This window comes from Protomyctophum bolini (assembly GCF_963924005.1).
Source record: "Protomyctophum bolini genome assembly, chromosome: 13".
Classification (NCBI taxonomy): domain Eukaryota; kingdom Metazoa; phylum Chordata; class Actinopteri; order Myctophiformes; family Myctophidae; genus Protomyctophum; species Protomyctophum bolini.
In genome coordinates this window covers 7,215,003-7,233,929 of record NC_137874.1, presented here as the reverse complement: position 1 = coordinate 7,233,929, position 18,927 = coordinate 7,215,003, and the positions used below count along the sequence as shown (strand labels likewise).

At 44.7% G+C, this 18,927-nt stretch overlaps 1 protein-coding gene across 2 annotated transcripts in view; it reads left to right on the top strand.

The window, feature by feature from the left end:
- Positions 1-322: 322 nt before the first annotated feature.
- The window catches only part of supt20 (SPT20 homolog, SAGA complex component), a 31,086-nt gene continuing 12,481 nt past the window's right edge, over positions 323-18,927 (top strand). For both annotated transcript variants that reach the window (XM_080780544.1, XM_080780543.1), the window contains exons 1-18: positions 323-461; positions 2,307-2,406; positions 2,615-2,650; positions 3,353-3,478; positions 3,914-4,040; positions 4,639-4,742; positions 5,373-5,489; positions 7,131-7,184; positions 9,814-9,953; positions 11,025-11,184; positions 11,781-11,837; positions 12,791-12,865; positions 13,281-13,450; positions 13,594-13,626; positions 14,580-14,709; positions 15,363-15,471; positions 17,487-17,639; positions 18,184-18,631. In XM_080780544.1, the coding sequence (XP_080636670.1) occupies positions 2,404-2,406; positions 2,615-2,650; positions 3,353-3,478; positions 3,914-4,040; positions 4,639-4,742; positions 5,373-5,489; positions 7,131-7,184; positions 9,814-9,953; positions 11,025-11,184; positions 11,781-11,837; positions 12,791-12,865; positions 13,281-13,450; positions 13,594-13,626; positions 14,580-14,709; positions 15,363-15,471; positions 17,487-17,639; positions 18,184-18,631 (2,042 nt within the window). In that variant the 5' untranslated portion in view covers positions 323-461; positions 2,307-2,403. The remainder of the gene's footprint in view (positions 462-2,306; positions 2,407-2,614; positions 2,651-3,352; positions 3,479-3,913; positions 4,041-4,638; positions 4,743-5,372; positions 5,490-7,130; positions 7,185-9,813; positions 9,954-11,024; positions 11,185-11,780; positions 11,838-12,790; positions 12,866-13,280; positions 13,451-13,593; positions 13,627-14,579; positions 14,710-15,362; positions 15,472-17,486; positions 17,640-18,183; positions 18,632-18,927) is intronic.

The following is an 18,927-nucleotide window of genomic DNA, read 5'->3' as shown; positions in this document are numbered from 1 at the left end:
CTAGTTTGACACGTCACATGCTACATAAAGCATAATGAAACGTAGAACATTTTGCCTATTAGTTGTTAATGGCACCCCGACTTTCAGCAGCTGTCAAAAATGGTTGAATAGAAACCAATGTGGGATATGTCAGTAGACACCTTTACAAACACATTGGTGAAGAAAATTCTCGGTAAGAAATGTATTCCCAGATTTCTTATTAAATATCCTCTGACTATTAGATGTAAAGTAACGGTGCTTCTTCTAGACAGACTCCGCCCACTCGCTCGCTCGCGACGCCTCCCTCCCTCCTCCCCTCCCGTGTCACCAAACCGGAAGTGTAGCTGTTGTTGTCACACTGGAAAGAAGATGGCTGCTGCCCTCGTAGTTTTATCTGAATGAAACACACTGAAGTATCTCTGTCTCATTCGGAGGCTTCCCGGCAGCCGGAGCTGCGCTCACCTGCTATGCAACCCGAAGAGGTAAGGTGGTGCGCGGGGCCGCCCGACGGCAGCGTCGCTCCCAGGAAGCGGCGGCCTCGGGAACGGGATTGTTTTGTAGCGTTTTTTTTTAGCCACACGGAGCTAACGCAGCACAACTTGCAGGCTATGATATGCTCTCTGCTGCTCCACTAACAGGAACAGGCTAGCATGCTAACGTTAGCCGCGATGGTGATGCCAAGGATAGGGTTGTGTCGTCACGACTACGGTGTGTGGTGTACGTCTCTAAATGTTATGATGAATTGAACAAGGTGGACCCTCTTGTAAACAAGTGTAGTGCTTTATTGGGTCGTCCACTCACAGTTGACTGTATTGAGTTGTGCTTGAAATGTACTGTAATTCTGCTAACTGTCAGTCAATAAAAAACGCCTGTCAGAAGCTGCTTATAACGTTTAATGTTGTCGAGATGTTTCTTTATTTTTTTGTACGTCTTTGTGTGCGAGTAAACAAGTGGTTTGGTTTTGATTCCTTTGTAGGAATACATTGTAGGATGTAACATAACAGATGTTAGGGACATGTGGAAGTGTCTGTATTCGTGAAGGGACCTTGGTTGGGACATCTAAACAGTGTCATTGTCGAGGCTAAGTACTTGTTTGCTTGTTAAAAATGACCTTTCTGCGTCGACGCTTCTTGTTGTAAATATAAAGCTACGTTTGTACGTCTCCCCCTTCAAATGTCTGCTCCCTTGTTGTTGTGACACTGTCACACTAGTCTACACACACTTCCGGGTGTTAGTGACATCACGGAGGCATCCTCCTTGGCGTGTTTAATTCTAGGCCACCTCCTCCTCCATGAACTGAACGAGCTGCTTGTTGCTGTTTTAGCCTCATTTGATTTTGATGTGTCTGGCTTTTGTTGTTGTTATATCACACTTTTAACGCCATCCACACACAAAAAGTGGTTAACTTAAGCTTAGTTAGGTCGTGTGTGTGTGTGTGTATGGCATGCCATCTTGCCTGTGATACAGGGTCTTATGGAGGTTGTCTATTTGGAAGACACAACAATTCAGGGTCATGGATAGGGGAGGGAGGGGGTCATGTTTTGATTTAGGTCAGATGTGTTTTCTAGTTAGTTCATCATGTCTTTGTTTATAATGGGGAAAAAATCACACCCGTGTGAAGTGAGGGGCGCTAATATATTAAAGTCTAACTCATGTTGATTAGATGATGTAATGGTGGTGTGAAACAAACGGTGCCAGCACAAACATTAAATGCCATTAACAATAAAGAGACATTGAACTAAAGACAAACATTAATCCTGTGTCTAGGAGGCGCACCTAAAAAATATTTGATGCATTTATCATTGTAAATACTATGTATGTCTATAATAATGAATGTTTTTGTCATTTATTATACTATTATACTACACACATACTTTAGCCAGGGCTTAATAAGTAGAGACTAGAGACACCAGAAGTAGAGGCCCCAAATTGGCGGCAAATTTGCAGACTTGGCAACCCTGTTCCTACTGCAAATTAACACAGTGATTCACTGTGTTCATTTGCAATAGGAACAGGGTTGCCAAGTGGAAAAAACAAGCCAACTTTGGCGGGAAACAAGCCAACACGGCAACCCTGACAGTGAACCCCCAACTACCACCCCACCCCCCCAGCCTAACACCTCCCCCAGTGAACCATCCCCCAATTCCCCAAACCTTTCACCTCAGCCCAGGTGAGAAGAATGAACCGGAAAAGTCATCTCTTTGGCCACTACTCGGTCACTTTCAGTTGACTATCATTACTACTACTACTACTAATACTACTATCCCTAGAACATGTTTAGTGCAAATTGTGTTTAATATTTTCTTTACCGCACTTGCCGTACACAGGGAGTGAATGGTGGCTTTGGGAAGGTGACGGTGTGAGGCTGGCGGAACAGACAGGATCGTCTACTGTCACTCCCCTTGCATCTGGTGGTGGACCACAATGGTAAACACATTTTGTTGCCGTCGGGCAGAAACCTCTTATCTCCATATTTGTGTGTTTTTTTTCCTTCTCTCCCCCGTAATTAATGCCCTACTTGATCATTATACTACAGTGTCAAACAAAACGGTGTCACGCACAACAAAAGTGTGAAAAATAGCAGATCTAGTCGATCTAGTTGTAATGCTTTTTTTCTCTCCTTCCCCTTTTTCAGCAACAAGTTTTAGAATATGCATTGGATCGTGCCGAGGTAAGGCCTTCACGTAACATTTTCGGTGTGGGTTTTGCATGCATTTCAGCACGCTTCTCAGTGTTGAATAGGGCCAGGTGGTCTTTTGTTGTTGTTTCCGATTGTTTCCCCACTTTCTGGTAGAAAAGCACAATAAAGTCCCAAGAGAAGTATTAGCATTTTGTCCATCACACAAGCAACAGTTAATAACACATTACAATACAAAACAAATTACAGTAGCATACATACATACATACATAATTCAGAAAGTAGAAATGGCAGGAATGGTGGGATCGGCACCAACCAGACCCAAATATCTGGCATCGGTCGGTCTCTAGCTGTGATCGTGTCATTGCAATCTCTATTAAATCTGTTCCACAACAGTACATTGTAGAATATGCTCATTCCAGTCTGTATTAAATGTGACGTGACTCTCTCTCTGTTCCACAACAGTACATTGTAGAATATGCTCATTCCAGTCTGTATTAAATGTGACGTGACTCTCTCTCTGTTCCACAACAGTACATTGTAGAATATGCTCATTCCAGTCTGTATTAAATGTGACGTGACTCTCTCTCTGTTCCAACAGTACATTGTAGAATATGCTCATTCCAGTCTGTATTAAATGTGACGTGACTCTCTCTCTGTTCCGACAGTACATTGTAGAATATGCTCATTCCAGTCTGTATTAAATGTGACGTGACTCTCTCTCTGTTCCGACAGTACATTGTAGAAAGTGCTCGACAGCGACCGGCCAAAAGGAGAGCCTCTTCTGGTGGGAAGAAGAGTTTATACCAGAAGCTCTATGAGCTTTATATAGAAGAATGTGAGAGAGAGCCAGAACTGAAGGTGTGTACACAATCATGTTCATATAGCTCTGTCTGCTAAATCCCTAAATTGTAAATCTCTAAATATACCGACGGATGAATGAATTGTTACAGACCGCTCTAAAGCCCCAAACCACACCAAAAGGGGGTCGGGACGAGACGGTCTTTAAGGTCAACCACACCAATGCAACTCAGGGAGTTGCATTGCACTGCATACTTTTACTTTTGTACATTTAAGTACTTTAAGTACATTTTGATGCCAATGCTTTTGTGCTTTTTTACTCAAGTACATTTTGAATTCCAGACTTTTTTTTTTTTTTTTTTTTTTTTTACTTGTAACTTTAATATTTCTATATTGCGGCATTGATACTTTTACTTTAAGTGAAAACATTTCAGTACTTTCCCCACCACCGCTTGCTTGGCTCACCTGTTGTGTTGTGTTGTGTTCCCCTTGAAGAACCTGAGGAGAAATGTGAACCTACTGGAGAAGCTGGTCTCCCAGGAGTCAGTGTCCTGTCTGGTGGTCAACCTGTACCCGGGGAACGAAGGTTACTCTCTGATGCTCAGGGGCAAGAATGGATCAGGTGAGAGACGTCAATCATTCACGCACACACACACACACACACACACACACACACACACACACACACACACACAACACTTGGGCTAAAAGGATACACAAAATGATAGTGTGGGGGACTTGTTTCCATTGTGGTAGTAGTATGTATAGAGGGTATGCACTATGCACATGCATAAAGTGAATGGCAAATTGAGTTTTAACATTGCCGTTAACATTGACGTTGTTTAATGCAATAAAATAGGACTTTTCTGTTTGGAAGTAGGTCAGTAGGTGTTCCCGCATAACGTCCGGGTTTGATGACGATGTCACACGCTCATACCCTCTGTCTATTCAATTCATCAACGGAGCATAGTATATTAAAGCATTGCCATTAATACATGTCATCGACAAATATCTATATTTACAGTGGAGAAAAGGGAAAAACGGTGTGCCCTCATTTCAAGGGGTTTTAATATATATCTCTGCTTGTAGTTTTCTGACTGGAGCCACGCGTTGTTTAAGTCAGGGCAGCCCGCGCTATGGTGTTTATTGTTTCTTTTGAAATGCAGACGTTCTCGTCAAATGTATCCCTGAACCGTTTGTGTCTGTGTGAACGTATACAGACTCTGAGACCATCCGTCTGCCGTACGAGGAAGGAGAACTGCTGGAGTACCTGGATGCTGAGGAACTGCCCCCTATACTGGTGGACCTGCTGGAGAAATCACAGGTTAAGAGTGGCTCTCTCTCACTCACTCACTCACGGCCAAGCTACACCAGGCTTTTCTCGTGCGTTTACTCTAAACGTGTGGACCGTGCGTGTGTAAGCCAAATGCCCTGGCTACATCGATCTGTCAGACGCGCGGCAGATTTGTGCGGGACCTTCCGGGAGCATATATAGATACGCGCGCATGGGGGCATACGCACGTCTGGTGTAGCTGGTATCATTGCCATATATTGGTCCTATCCAAACGCACTGTACGCGCGCAGTAAACGCATACGCACGCACGCAAAATTGCCTGGTGTAGCTTGGCCGTCACTCACTCACTCACTCACTCACTCACTCTACTGGCATGAGAAAACGTACGTTTACATTGCCAAAGCAGAAGTGGAACAAGATAATCAAAATAAAAACAATGTATTTGCAAATAAATGTTGGATATAAATAGGAATGAACTAAAGGTGTAAAACAGAGCCGTGTTGCATTAACACTTTGGGTAATACTATCTTGTGAAACTATAAAGAGATTGTGCATTTTCTGTCAGAGATAGTTATGCATGTTAGGGTGCTTGAGTGAGGAAGGATGTCAAATGGAAACTCACTCACTCCCTCCCTCCCTCCTGGTTCCTCGTGTCCTCAGGTGAACATCTTCCACTGTGGTTGTGTCATCGTGGAGGTGCGAGACTACAGGCAGTCTGGTAACACTAAGATGCCCACATACCAGAGCAGACACATCCTTCTACGACCCACTATGCAGGTAATCCCCTCGTTATTAGGGGTGTTTTAGCATTTCAACCAGGGGGGCAGTCAGACAGATATTTTGTGAAGCCACTAAGGAAGTGAAAGTTCATATAATGGCCTGTTGTGGCGCTGTCATTGGGCTCAAAAAAACCCATAGCCCCATAGAAGTCCATGTATTTGGGCCCAACTTCACCTAGACTGTATTACCTTAATAAACATGGTCATGAATACTTTTTGCTTCCAGTCACTAGTTTAAAGTCTCATTTCTAATGTCATAATATTCTTTTTGGAAAATTATGGTCCCATTTATAAAAAAAATGACCATAAAGTCGCGCATGTTCTGAGGGGCTTGGCTACCGTTACAGTCTATGAACGGGATCCCCCACCCACTCGAGTCAAAATAAAAACCAATGAAGAAGAAGGGGGGAAGTCCCGCCTCGTTGTCTGGGCCAGCCAATGGCCAGATGGGCCCAAACGGATCTAGAAAGATGGCGACTTCCATTGCAAGGACTGACAGGCTTCATTTTACGTTCATGTTAGACCCGCGGAACGCTTTGTCCATATTTTTTACAGTCTATGATTTCAACGCATTACATCCCGTTACTATAGAGAGTATGCACATGCATCTAGACTGAGTGGCAAAACATTGAGCAGCATGGAGTGTTGGAGTTTGGAAGCGCTCGTTGGAAATCACTCAACCGTCCTGCGTATACCACCTGTTTCTAAATGTCACATAATGCAGGAGGCAGCAAAATGTTGTGTTATTGAAAACAAGCACTTCCAAACTCAAGACACTTAGAAAAATACTCAAATGCAGGGCCTTTCTTGACAGAACGTAGCTCATAACGTTTCTATGGTGGACTGTTATGAAATAAAAAAAACTTTGCAGATAGAAAGAGGATAATTCAAGCTTTTCGTACAGCTGCAATGTTGGGTGAGTTTGACATTGTTTCATGCAATCAGACAGGACTTTTGGATGAATGGGCTGTCAAGGCCAGAAAGTAGTTTTTTTGCCACTCAGTGGGCGTTCCCGCATAACTTCCAGGTACGATGATGTCACGTGCATACATACCCTCTATAGGCGGCGATCTACGGCCAGTGCCAACGGACTGAGCGATAAGACCACCGTGAACCTGCTCCGTGAACCGGAAGTACACACTGTCCATTTCAGCGGGCAAACTCTGACTATTTAAAGTGAACACGTCTGCTGGCACTGGGAACTGGCGTTTATGCTAACAGCTAGCGGTAGAGAGAGAGTTAAGCTTCTAACATCGTCCTTTACCCCAATCTTATCCCTAAATCCACTAAAGATCACGCATGATGAACGCATACCGTCCTTACGACCCAGTATGCGGCATAGACATATGAAGGTAGAGACGTGTCACGCAAATCAGGCCATTCGTTATGAAGCTATTTAGCCGTGTGTGTGCTTGGTGGGAAATCACCCAACCATCTGTTAGCTCAGGCAGACAAAACGCAACAGAAGTGCGTGTGTGTGTGCGTGTGTGTGTGCGTGTGTGTGTGCTGTGTGACCTCAAATTCTGTTTGTCTCCATACTGCCAGCACGTCTTGCCTACGGATATATTATGCCTCGTCTCCGCCGCGGTACCTAAACAAGCCATGTTTATGTTTACTGATGTCTTTAAATCCCTTCCAGACGTTGATCTGTGATGTCCATTCGATGACCAGTGACCACCACAAATGGACACAGGTAAACAGCCTGCACACTATAAACAACAATCACACCCCTGTGAACTGTGTATGTGTGTGTGTGTGTGTGTGTGACCGTGCGTGTGTCGCGTGTTTGTGTGTCTCTCCGGCTGTCACCGGAATGCGACTTCCAATTAGCTGACTGCTTGGGGCCAATAGGTCGTACTCTAAACAGACAGACAGACAGACATAGGGACACGCATAGATTTAAAGGAGCTGTGTGCGAGGCTTGTCTTTAGCTGTTCAGGATTTGGACGTACAATACACAGACATTGGGTGAAGAAAATGAGCTACAAACAATCGTGGGATCAATTTTGAACAACAAGAAGGATTAGGATGTAGATTTGATATCAACTTGAACAGCCATGTCCCTATGCCCAAACACCTATGTCCCGATGTTTAGAGTACCAATAGGGGGTGCTGTTGCACCTGGTCTGAGTTTTGAGTGGCGCAACCACTCCAAGGAACATCTTTGTCCATAATGCCCCAACCTATGTGACTAATGTGACTCTGTCCCTGTGTCCCGATGTTTAGAGTACCAATAGGGGGTGCTGTTGTACCTGGTCTGAGTTTTGAGTGGTGCAACCACTCCAAGGAACATCTTTGTCCATAATGCCCCAACCTATGTGACTAATGTGACTCTGTCCCTGTGTCCCGATGTTTAGAGTACCAATAGGGGGTGCTGTTGCACCAGCACTCGCTTCAGACTGGTCTGATTCTTTTTAAATCTATACACAGAAGTAGATCAGATATGCCGTCCAGTTGCGTACAACAATGCTTGAAGCAGGCCAGAAGTCAGTTTAAGTTCCGACCTAGAGGTCATATCATCTGATATGGATTTCTTTCCAAGGCTGATAGAGATTATGATATTTTGGAAAACAAGATATCTCTCTCTCCCTCAAAGATTCCCATATCCATAATTAATGTAGTGAACTCTGTGAACTAAAAGATATATCGGACTTATGCACTCTCTCTGTGCAAGTTTATTTTATTCTAGGCAGGCATGTTTATTGTTTACCCTATTTTACATTTCAGTATTGCTTGAAATGTTGTTCTCTAGAACTTCAAAATAGACAGAGTTCGAACTGCTTCCCTCTGGTAGACGGTAAAAAGTACCAAGGGCTAACCGTAACATTTTTTTTAAATTCCTTCATACCAAATGCCATTAAGGCACTAAATGATACCATGTCTCGCTAGATTTGTTTGTTTTTCCAATGTATTTGCCACTGTTGTCCTGCACTTTTTTGCCATGACAAAATAATTGTGTCAAGTGTTGTTGCTGTTGTTGTAACCGTTTGTTTTTTTTACTGTTGAGACCGAAGACGAATTTCCACACGTGGACAATAAATGAAACTAACTAACTAACTAACATAAAAAATAGATAAATCCGTTACAGCGGATAATCACTTTCACCCTGTTACTTTTCAGGAATCACGTAAAAAAAAACAGCAAAAGTAGCTGGTCTACAAGCTTCGTCCCGCCCACGTTTCATATCTTTTAGATTTGCTACTTTTGTATGATGCTGTAGTACAGGGTTCCCCAATACATTTTCCTCGAGGGCCATATTTTGACTAGGGTACTAGGCTGGGTGGCAGAGTCTGCACGCGCAAATTGGGGGTTTTATTTTTTCATTAATTAATTAATTAAGCTTAGAATAGATGCAGATGATTTGTTCTCAACCAGTGGTCCGGGGACCACCAGTGGTCCTTGAGGGGGTTCCTGGTGGTCTCCAGCTAAATGACAGAGAGTTGGTAGCCAAAGGGGCCCTTATAGATCTTTCACTCTTGAGTGTACAATTAATTCATTTGCAGGGCAACACCCCGTTTGAAAAGATATGGCAGGTATTCTCATCTTTTAATTTGAAGGATGCCCAGTTTGACATGCATAGGCTACTGACCCCCATTTCATGCCATTTATATGTGGGACCTCAATTTATTATAACTTTTATGTATGAATAAAAGGGGAACCCTGCTGTAGTATGGTCAAGTAGTAGGGCGGCGGTGGCTCAGCGGTAGAGTGACCGGATGTAAACCGAAAGGTTCCCAGTTCGAACCCTGTGGGCTCCCCCCAGAGTTAGTGTCGAAGTGTCCTTGAGCAAAGACACTGAACCCCTAATTGCTCCTGGTGTGCAGGTTGGTGCCTTGCATGGTTTCCGCCGGCATCGGTGTGTGAATGGGTGAATGTAATGCACAATCTATGTAAAGCGCCTTGGATAAAGGCGCTATATAAATGCACCATTTAGGGCATTCATTTACGAAAAAGCACAAAAAGTTAGAATACATGGATGAGAGCACGACAGAGATGATATTCTATTACTCTCTTTTGCGGAGTACGTTTTTGTCTTTCTTTCATACGAAGGTCTGTCTTTGTTTCATAAGAAGGGTTGTCTTTGTTTCACACATAGGATTATAAGCTGCAGTCGGAGAGCCAATTGAGCCAATTTGAGCTCTACTGGATGTCTTCTCCACTAGTCCCTACCTAACATTTCAGTCTAGTTTTTATTTGACGAAATTGTCAATGTCTTTAGTCATAGTTTTAGTCATCATAGCTCGGTGGAAAAAAAGGTAGTCGGACATCTTTCGTCGACGCTTTAGTCGACGACATCGAACTGCTTGTGTCCTTGTCGTTAGGATGATAAGCTGCAGCTGGAGAGTCAGTTGATCCTGGCCACGGCGGAGCCTCTGTGTCTGGACCCTTCCATCTCGGTCACGTGCACCGCCAACCGGCTGCTCTACAACAAGCAGAAGATGAACACTCGCTCCATGAAACGGTATTATCCCATTTAGGCCCGACGTCGACATTTTATTAAAATAATTGTCTTGTCTAAAATCATGACAGTTTTCTGAAATACCTCATGTTTCTGTATCAGTGGTGCTCAATATTTCATGTCAAGGACCCCCAAAAATTATATGTAATTGGCCTCCGACCCCCCATCTGAAAATATGTTGTTCCAGGGACCCCCCCCCCCTCCCCCCAGAAGCAAAGATTTGAGTTAAAAACGTTCGCTCTGAAAAAAAAAAATATTCCAAATTTGCGACACATTTCCACGATTCTTCAAAAATAGCAGACCTACAAGCTCATAGCGTGCCACTCGGTGGCGCGCTATGAGCTTGTAGATCTGCAATCTTTTGAATAGCTAAATTATAACAATGTTTAAAACGCCAAAAGGGGTTCCCGGCCAAAATGGGTTATTCATCCAGACAGTGCAGAAAACGGTCTTCGGTCTATATTTAGCCTGGGAAGTGGCCAGTGGGTATGGATCAGATGGACGCAGTCGCTGCTTCAGTCATAACGGCTGAGCTATAAGCAATGCTGGTTAGAAATAGAATAGTAGTGTATTGCAGTATCTGTATCAATTCAAGACGCTTTATTACTCATAGTCATAAACGATACGAACACTCTTTAAGTTGTCTCACATTTAAGGAAATAACAAAGGAGTACATCTTTAATCAATTAGACGACGACTTCACCACTTTTCAACCTATATTCATATAATTGGTCCTCACTAATGTTCATAATAAAATGGGGGGAGTCGAATCGGTCTGTGTCTCATATAGGACGGCTGTGGAGAGTTCAGAAACCCGTTTTCCAGTGACATCTGTTTAGCGAGATTAAAATATATATATATTTAGATTAGTGTTGCCGCGAGAATGATGCCTTCCATTATTGCATTGTAACCTTTCGGGAATGGAAAGCCTAAAGTTGGAAGTCTCACTCTCTCGCACGCACGCACACGTGCACAAAGAGCTTGTCCCTGCCGTCACGTGTTTATTTCAAAAGACATGCACACTTGAGCTGAACTACTGTATGTGTGTGTGTGTGCTTTGTGTGTGTGTGGCAGGTGTTTTAAGAGGCACTCCCGGGCGTCTCTGAACAGACAACAGGAGCTGTCTCACCTGCCAACGCCTCCACAGCTCCGCCTTTATGACTACCTGCAGAGGAGGAAGGAACGGAAGCCTGCTCCCCTCGTCATCGACCTGAAGATCTCCAAGTCTGGGAATGTCAGTCCAGCAGAATGATGTGCAATTTCTATTTCCGTGTTTCCAAAATGTCAATGTTATATATATATATATATATATATACACGCGTAGGTGTATCCAGCAGTCTACTCCAAAATGGTTACTTTTCAGTGTGAGCCACGAGTGCAAAAATGTGTCGCGATGCAGGCTTTTTTTTTGTTGCACATCTTTTTTTCGATATTGTGTCATGGTTACACCATCATATAGCGTTCATATTAATCCTCTTTACTTACCCATTTTGACCTGAGATCAGATTCTAAAAAGGTCTGCTACATCCTGACAGTTTTCTGAAAAAGCCTACGCTTCTATGTCAGTCGTTCTTCGATCTTTCCAAAATAGCAGACCTACAAGCTCGTAGCGTGCCACTCGGCGGCGCGCTATGATGAGCTTGTAGATCTTTGCCTTGCTTCCTTCATCTGTCACTATGCAGACGGTGTTATTGACCCGCCTGGCTATTTTTGCATGCACGCACGCGCGCGCACACACACACCCCCACACCATATTTAGATGCTATGCTTTGTCTCACTGTCTTTGAATATCTCCCTCTCTCTCTCTCTCTCTCTCTCTCTCTCTCTCAGGGTGTAGACACGTGGAAACAAAGCAACTGCCAACTCAGCGTACCGAAGGAAATCGATGTAAGTGGCGTAACGCCCTCTGCCAACACACTCTGTGAAATGTAAAATACCCGTGCTTTGGAAAACACGTCACGTGACCACGTGCTCCAATAGAGAGCATGCACACGCGTCACGTTTCCCACCGGGACACGCCCCCCCCCCCCTGCTCACCTAGTGGCAACACATTGAGCAGTGTTGTTTTCGTCGACTAAAACCACGACGAAAAGTGACAATTTTGTCAACGGATAAAAAACCGTGGACAAGAGATCCAGTATAAGTAAAAGACACTTAAGTCATTTACATTTACTTGGTTGCATCATGTTGAAAATGAGCTCGTAGATCGGCTATTCTTAAGTGTAAAATCTGTTGGAGTTTGGAAATCACTGAACAGTGCTCCGTGTGCGCCACCTGTTTACCTACTTGCCACCCAGTAGGTGTTTTTGCCCGGCGGAATTCTTCAAAGCATTGGCGCTAAGAGGGCCAGCAGATGAGCCAGACTTTACTCTGAAAAGCCCTGCCTTCCATTACCCCCCCCCCCCCCCCCCCCAAACCTTACCTCGCGCTACCTCGTCTTATGTCTCCGGAAGCGTTAATATTCCAAAACGAGATGCACGCTGAGGTCAGAAACGAAGACGGAACATTTGCCCCTTTCGACGAAAACCATGGAGATCGCCGTCGACTCGGAGTCATGAGCCACGTTTGTCGGCACCGTAAACCAAAGGAAGTGAACGGAAGTGTGTGCACGCGCCAAACGCAAGGAGATCGCTGAAGAAGGAAAGGCCAAAAAAACCAAATAAATAAATACATTAGATTTTTTTTTTTTTATGGTTTGATATCAATACAAAGGACCTAAAGACATCTATACACGTCCGAGGCACCCCGCGGTTTTGATTCTAAAGACGTCATTCGCACCGCACCTGATCATAGAGCACGGCGTGCAGTGTGGGTCATTTCTCTGCGTATGTTCTGTGCAGGTGGAGAAGTATGCTGTGGTTGAGAGATCAGTGCAGCTGGACGCTAATCAGCCTACTGTCATCTGGCCCGCGGAGGTAAGTTGTCTTTAACCCATTCACGTCGAAATTTAAATACAAAAAGTTTTCTAAATCATGAAAAAAAAATTGGAAAGATTTTAGGCACATTTTGACGATTTTTCAAAAAAAATAGCAGACCTACAAGCTCATAGCGCGCCACTCGGTGGCGCGCTATGAGCTTGTAGATCTGCTATTTTTCAATAGCTAAATTATAACATAACGCTAAACACCAAAAGGGGGTTCCCGGCCCCCCCAAAAATGGGTTAAATACAATTGAACAGCAATCGTGGTTAGACGGCGTAGTAGTGTGAGCCGTTAATTGATTCAAACTGTTCATCCTCCTCCTCCCCCCGTAAATGGATTATTATCAACATTGTTGGTCCATCGTATCACTGTGTCACTGTGTTGTTGTTGCTGTGTGTCTTGATAACAGGAGGTGGTGGATGACTACACGTTTGAGTGCGAGGTGGGCGGTCAGCCGCAGAAGACCAAGGTGTCCATCTTCCAGTCCATGGGCGATCCGCTGGTCTACGGCAAGATCTACTGTGCCAAAGAACCCAAAGCTGAGGACGACGGCACGGATCTGAAGCTTATACACCCACCGTAAGTTCTCTCTCCCCGTGTGTGTGTGTGTGTGTGTGTGTGTGTGTGTGTGTGTGCGTGTGCGTGTAATTCAAATCATTCAAGCTCATATTGAGCTATACAGACAATTAAAATCTGTTGTGTTTCTTTTGTCGTGTCCACAGATTCCTCATAGGCTCAAAAATAGACGCTGACCGGTGAGTCACTGCATGTTGTTTTTTTTTCTTCGTGGCATTCGGTGTTGGGGCCCCATCAGTCATGATGACTAAATGACTAAATAGGTTAACTAAATTGCCAGATAAATCGCAATGTCTCAAGTTTTAGCACCAGTTGCAGTTCCGTGTCTGCCATCCCTTTATTCTACCTAATCTATTCACTATCTTTCTGTCCTGGGAAATCAATTGAATTTAGTTTATTTAACCTTTTTTCATCCAGGTTTGTCTGGTGGCCTAGAATAACGGCAACACAATAATAATCTTAAAAATGTGAATATTTGCACACAAAAAAGCATGGATTCTTTAGATTTCAGAGTAGTTCTTTACATCGTTTTACAATGTTTTGAAGTGTGTTCCATCATGCAACAGGTGAAACGTTTCCTTCCAACTTTGGGCATAAAACAAAAATTTAAATGACGCAACTTGAAGAGAGAAGATAAAGTGAGCCCCGGAGGGACATTTTCCAAGAATATGTTTGAACATATGAATGGCATGCAAGTTGCATTAGGATTAGGCCATATTGACATTTTAAAGGGCCTTTGCCAACGTGAAGCGAGGAACGCGGGCGTTGTTGCCTGGATCAACGACAGGTCTCCTCCAGGTCTGACCCATTCTGACCTGAGATCAGATTCATACGAGGTTTCCACTGGACACACACACACTGGTCTGATGAACGCATTCTGACCTGAGATCAGATTCTAAAAATGTCAGTGGTTCTTCGATTTTTCAAAAATAGCAGACCTACAAGCTCGTAGCGCGCCACTTGGTGGCGCGCTACAAGCTTGTGGATCTGCTATTTTTCAATAGCTAAAGCACGACGTGATGCTAAGACCAACATGGGTTCCCGGACAAAATGGGTTACTTTACCAGCTATACTTTCTCCGTATGAAAGGTGTGCTAAATATGCAGACGTTTGTTTTCATCTCGTCCGGCAGCTTTCTGACTCAGTACAAGGGCGTGTACGAGAGAGACGTCAAATGCCAGGTAAAGATGTCTCACAACTCGGGCAGCGTGGTACAAGCTCCTCCCTCGCCAAGCAAGGAGACCACCGAGGTGACGCTCACGGTAAAACGTCACTCTCTTTGGGTTTTGCGCCGCATCATGACACACAGCAGTTTATATATGGCTCTTGTCCTCCCTTTTAGATTATTTACGAGCAGTATTTTAGCATTGTTATACCAAATATGTCTTGACGACAATAGGAGTCGGGAGACATTATCGTAGATGCTGATGGTGGTTGTGCTTCAGGCCTAGTGGTGTGAGACACATTGGCTCTTAACAAGCTACATTATAATATCATGATTTATTATTAAGTACCATAAGTGACCAGCTCAGTGGCCTTGTGGTTAGAGTGTCCGCCCTGAGACTGGGAGGTCGGGGGTTCGATCAAAGACTGTAAAAATGGGACCCAGTGCCTCCCTGCTTGGCACTCAGCATCAAGGGTTGGATTGGGGGGGGGTAAGTCCCTGCGTCATACTAGCGTCATGTCCAGGGGGTGTACTTTGTACATCAAGCTGCCTCACGCTACAGAAACAGGAGATAGGCTCCTGCCCCCTATGGGCCTCATGGCTCGGCAAGGCTACTTACTTACTATAAGTGACTTGAATATAAAGGTTAGATATAAACGACGACCAATGACGGTATAGTATAATGTATGATGCCTCTGCGGTGCTCTTATTTCCAATCGAACCCAATGCGTGTTCATGTGGTGTGGGCAGGGCGACGGCTTCTCTTCGCTGGTCCAGAGTACGTCTGTGTTGGGTAAGGGGGTGAAGCATCGACCTCCTCCCATCAAGCTGTCTTCCGGATCAGGAACCAGCTCCTCAGGTACCAAGACCCCTTTGCAAACTAACCTAAAAGAGTTCCTGTCCTGAAAGAATATACACGTGAACATGGTTTAACACATTTGTTTTGACCTGGAAACGATTCTGCAAATGTCTTCTAAATCCTGACTGTTTTTTTTGAAAAAGCTGTTTTTCTGTGTCAGTCGTTCTCAAACACTTTCACGTCACTTTTCACGATTCTTCAAAAATAGCAGACCTACAAGCTCGTAGCGCGCCACTCGGTGGCGCGCTATGAGCTTGTAGATCTGCTGTTTTTCAATAGCTAAAGCATTACATAATGCAACACCAAAAGGGGTTCCCGCACAAAATGGTTTAAGTCCTTGAACATCTTGATAGTAGAATTCTACTGAGGAGCTTTATGTTGATATGTTTTGTAGTATATGTCTATTACTTATACTTAGAGTATAAGTGTCTTACTCAAGCATATGGAACACACAATACTGTTTTATTTCACACACACACACACACACACACACACACACACACACACACACACACACACACACACACACACACACACACACATTCACACAACTCAACTATGATGCCAACTCAAACTAGCACTTTGTACGGTAACCGTGTTCTTTCAGCCAGGTAATCGGCTGTAGGGACACAAGAATATACAAAAACACACCATCAATAACATGGACATGTCAGTGCTTGTATAGTATAAGCATTTATGGTAGTTATATGCCCAGTAAATAAACATTTATAACCACATTTCGGCCCACTCACCAACTCAACTTCACCCGTCGACAACAATGTCATAAGCCAGTTGACGCATGCGTAAATGAGCGTACATGCACACCTACAATTAACAAATATGCACTCCAACAGTAGACACAGGATGAAAATGACCACACCATTAACTAAAACATTGAACTCCTAAATGCATCTGCATATTGCACCAACACGTTTGGGTCTAACTCTCCCAGAAAGACTAAATATACTTTCGCCAAATAAACATCAGAGGCGATACATTGTGCGTGACCACTACTACCAGAAGAGGTCACTGTCGCACCACTCGATACAAAAAAGGTAATGGGAAGAAATGGCAAGAAAATGTTTATATATTTTTTTTTAGCATAAGCTTTGACTGTACTACCTGTACTGTTGATAAGCTTGTTAGTAATTACATTCATCAAAAGCAGTAACTATGTCTCCCCATGCTGTCTCTACCTTAACCCATTTAGGCCTGACGTCGAAATAAAAAAAAACGTTCGCTCTGAAAGAATATATACCTATTCAAAGATTTGTGCCGCATTTTTACGATTTTTCAAAAATAGCTAAAGTATAACAGAATGCTTGAAACACCAAAAGGGGTTCCCAAAATGGGTTAATTACCCTTCTTAATGAATCGTTTCACACCTAGACCTTTTATAGCCCAATAGAGTCATTTCTCTATGGAGAACAACACGGGGTATCATCTTAAAATCGTCTCATACGAGCATTTGTGGTCCAAAGATAAACACGCTGTCTCAGCGTTGTTGTTGCGGAGGTGTCTCTGTATCGTTCATGACAGTCAGTCACTCCTGTTTTGATACTTATTCTAGCGCAAATGTAACTATTTCTGCAGAAGTAATGTAGTCAGAAGATTCTTCACATCCATATGAGTGAAACGGCCGAGATGATTTGATTATTTTTCAAACATGAAACCGTGGACTTTGGCGCCCTCTACCGATATTGACGTCAGACTTTCGGCGCTCTATTGTTTTCCCGCAAAACAATAATAATGATGGTGACATTGAAGTGTTTTAACCCATTCTGGGCGGGAACAGCATTACGTTATGCTTTAGCTATTTAAAAATAGCAGCGCTACGAGCTTGTAGGTCTGCTATTTTTGAAAAAATCGAAAGAGCGACTGACGTAGAAGACATTTTTTTTAAATCTGATCTCAGGTCAGAATGGAAAACTGTCAGGATGTAGAAGACATTTTTTTAGAATCTGATCTCGGGTCAGAATGGGTTAACGTGACGCCTCCTCCTCTGTGGTCTCCAGGTAACCCATACAGCTCTCAGACCAGCGGTCTTCTCAAGTGTCCTACGCCACCTCCAGCCAAAAGCCAGTCACTGAGCAGAAAGCACTCCCTGGAGATGGGTCAGGTGGGCCTGCTGTCCCCCGCGGCTCTGTCGCCCATGGGCTCCACGCAGAGTGAGTACACTGAGATGGGTCAGAGTGAGTGTACTGAGATGGGTCGGAGAGATGTACTTAAGCAAACCCTGTGAACAGTCCTCAAAGAGTGCATAGAAAACTGTCCAAAATGTTTTAAAAAAAACAGTAGACTAAAGGTCATTACACACTGGCGAATTGGCGACGCGATATATTCGTGCGAATAATTCGCATTAAAAAAAAAACCCAATTGAAGTCCATGCAAGCTTCCACATCAGTGGCGAATGTGCGAAAATGCGACCGTTTTCGCTCTTTATTTGTTCGCTCTGGTGTCGTATTTTGCAGAGATTTGCAGGCGAACTGCAACATGCAATATTTCGCATTTTCAGATCGCTTATTCGCATCGCGTCGCTAATTCGCCAGCGTGTAATGACCTTAATGCAAGTCAAACAGGGGCTGTCCTTGAAATGAAACGGGTTGAGAATCACTACTCAATGCGGGGTGGGTCCAGTGCTCTGAAGACGTTATCACCTCTCTCTCTCTCTCTCTCTCTCTCTCTCTCTCTCTCTCTGCCTCCGCCCCCCAGGATCGGGGACCCCGAAGCCATCCACCCCGACGCCGCCCCCCCCCACCAACACTCCCTGCTCCACCCCGCACCCGGCCGACGCCGTCGCCGCCTTGGGCACGCTCCCCACGCCTCCCCCCGGCTGCGGCGGCGACCCGTCGTTGTCGGGTCTGCAGCTGCTGCAGGCGCAGACGACGACGACGACGACGACGGCGACGGGGGGGCTGCAGCTGCAGCCCGCCCCCCTCCTCCTCGCCTCCCCCTTCACCCAGCAGCAGCAGCAGCAGCAGCAGCAGCAGCAGCAGCTGGCCCTGAGCCAGCCGCTGCCCCTCATGACCATCCCCATGGGCGCCACCTCCATGGGCGGCGGTGCCGGCGCGTCGTCCTCCTCCTCCTCCTCCTCCTCGCAGCAGCAGGTCATGGCCAACCCCGCCGGGCTTAACTTCATCAACGTGGTGGGCTCTGTCTGGTGAGAGAGAGAGAGAGAGAGAGGACATGTCTTTGTTGTTTTCCTTTTTGTTCTGAGTTGAAGCCTATATACGGATCCTACGATACTTATTTAACTGGTTCAGACCGTACGACGGCGCGTGGGTTCCGTCACTTCCCCCGTTTAACCGCTGCAGAAAGACTGCCTCGTATATCTCCTAATCTATAGGAAGCTCTCCGTGGTACTTTCTGATCAGATACTAAGCTCTTAATCTCTTGACTTCTGACCTGCCTCTCGGTCAATAATGTGAACGAGCGAGGGACCATCGAGCGATTTTA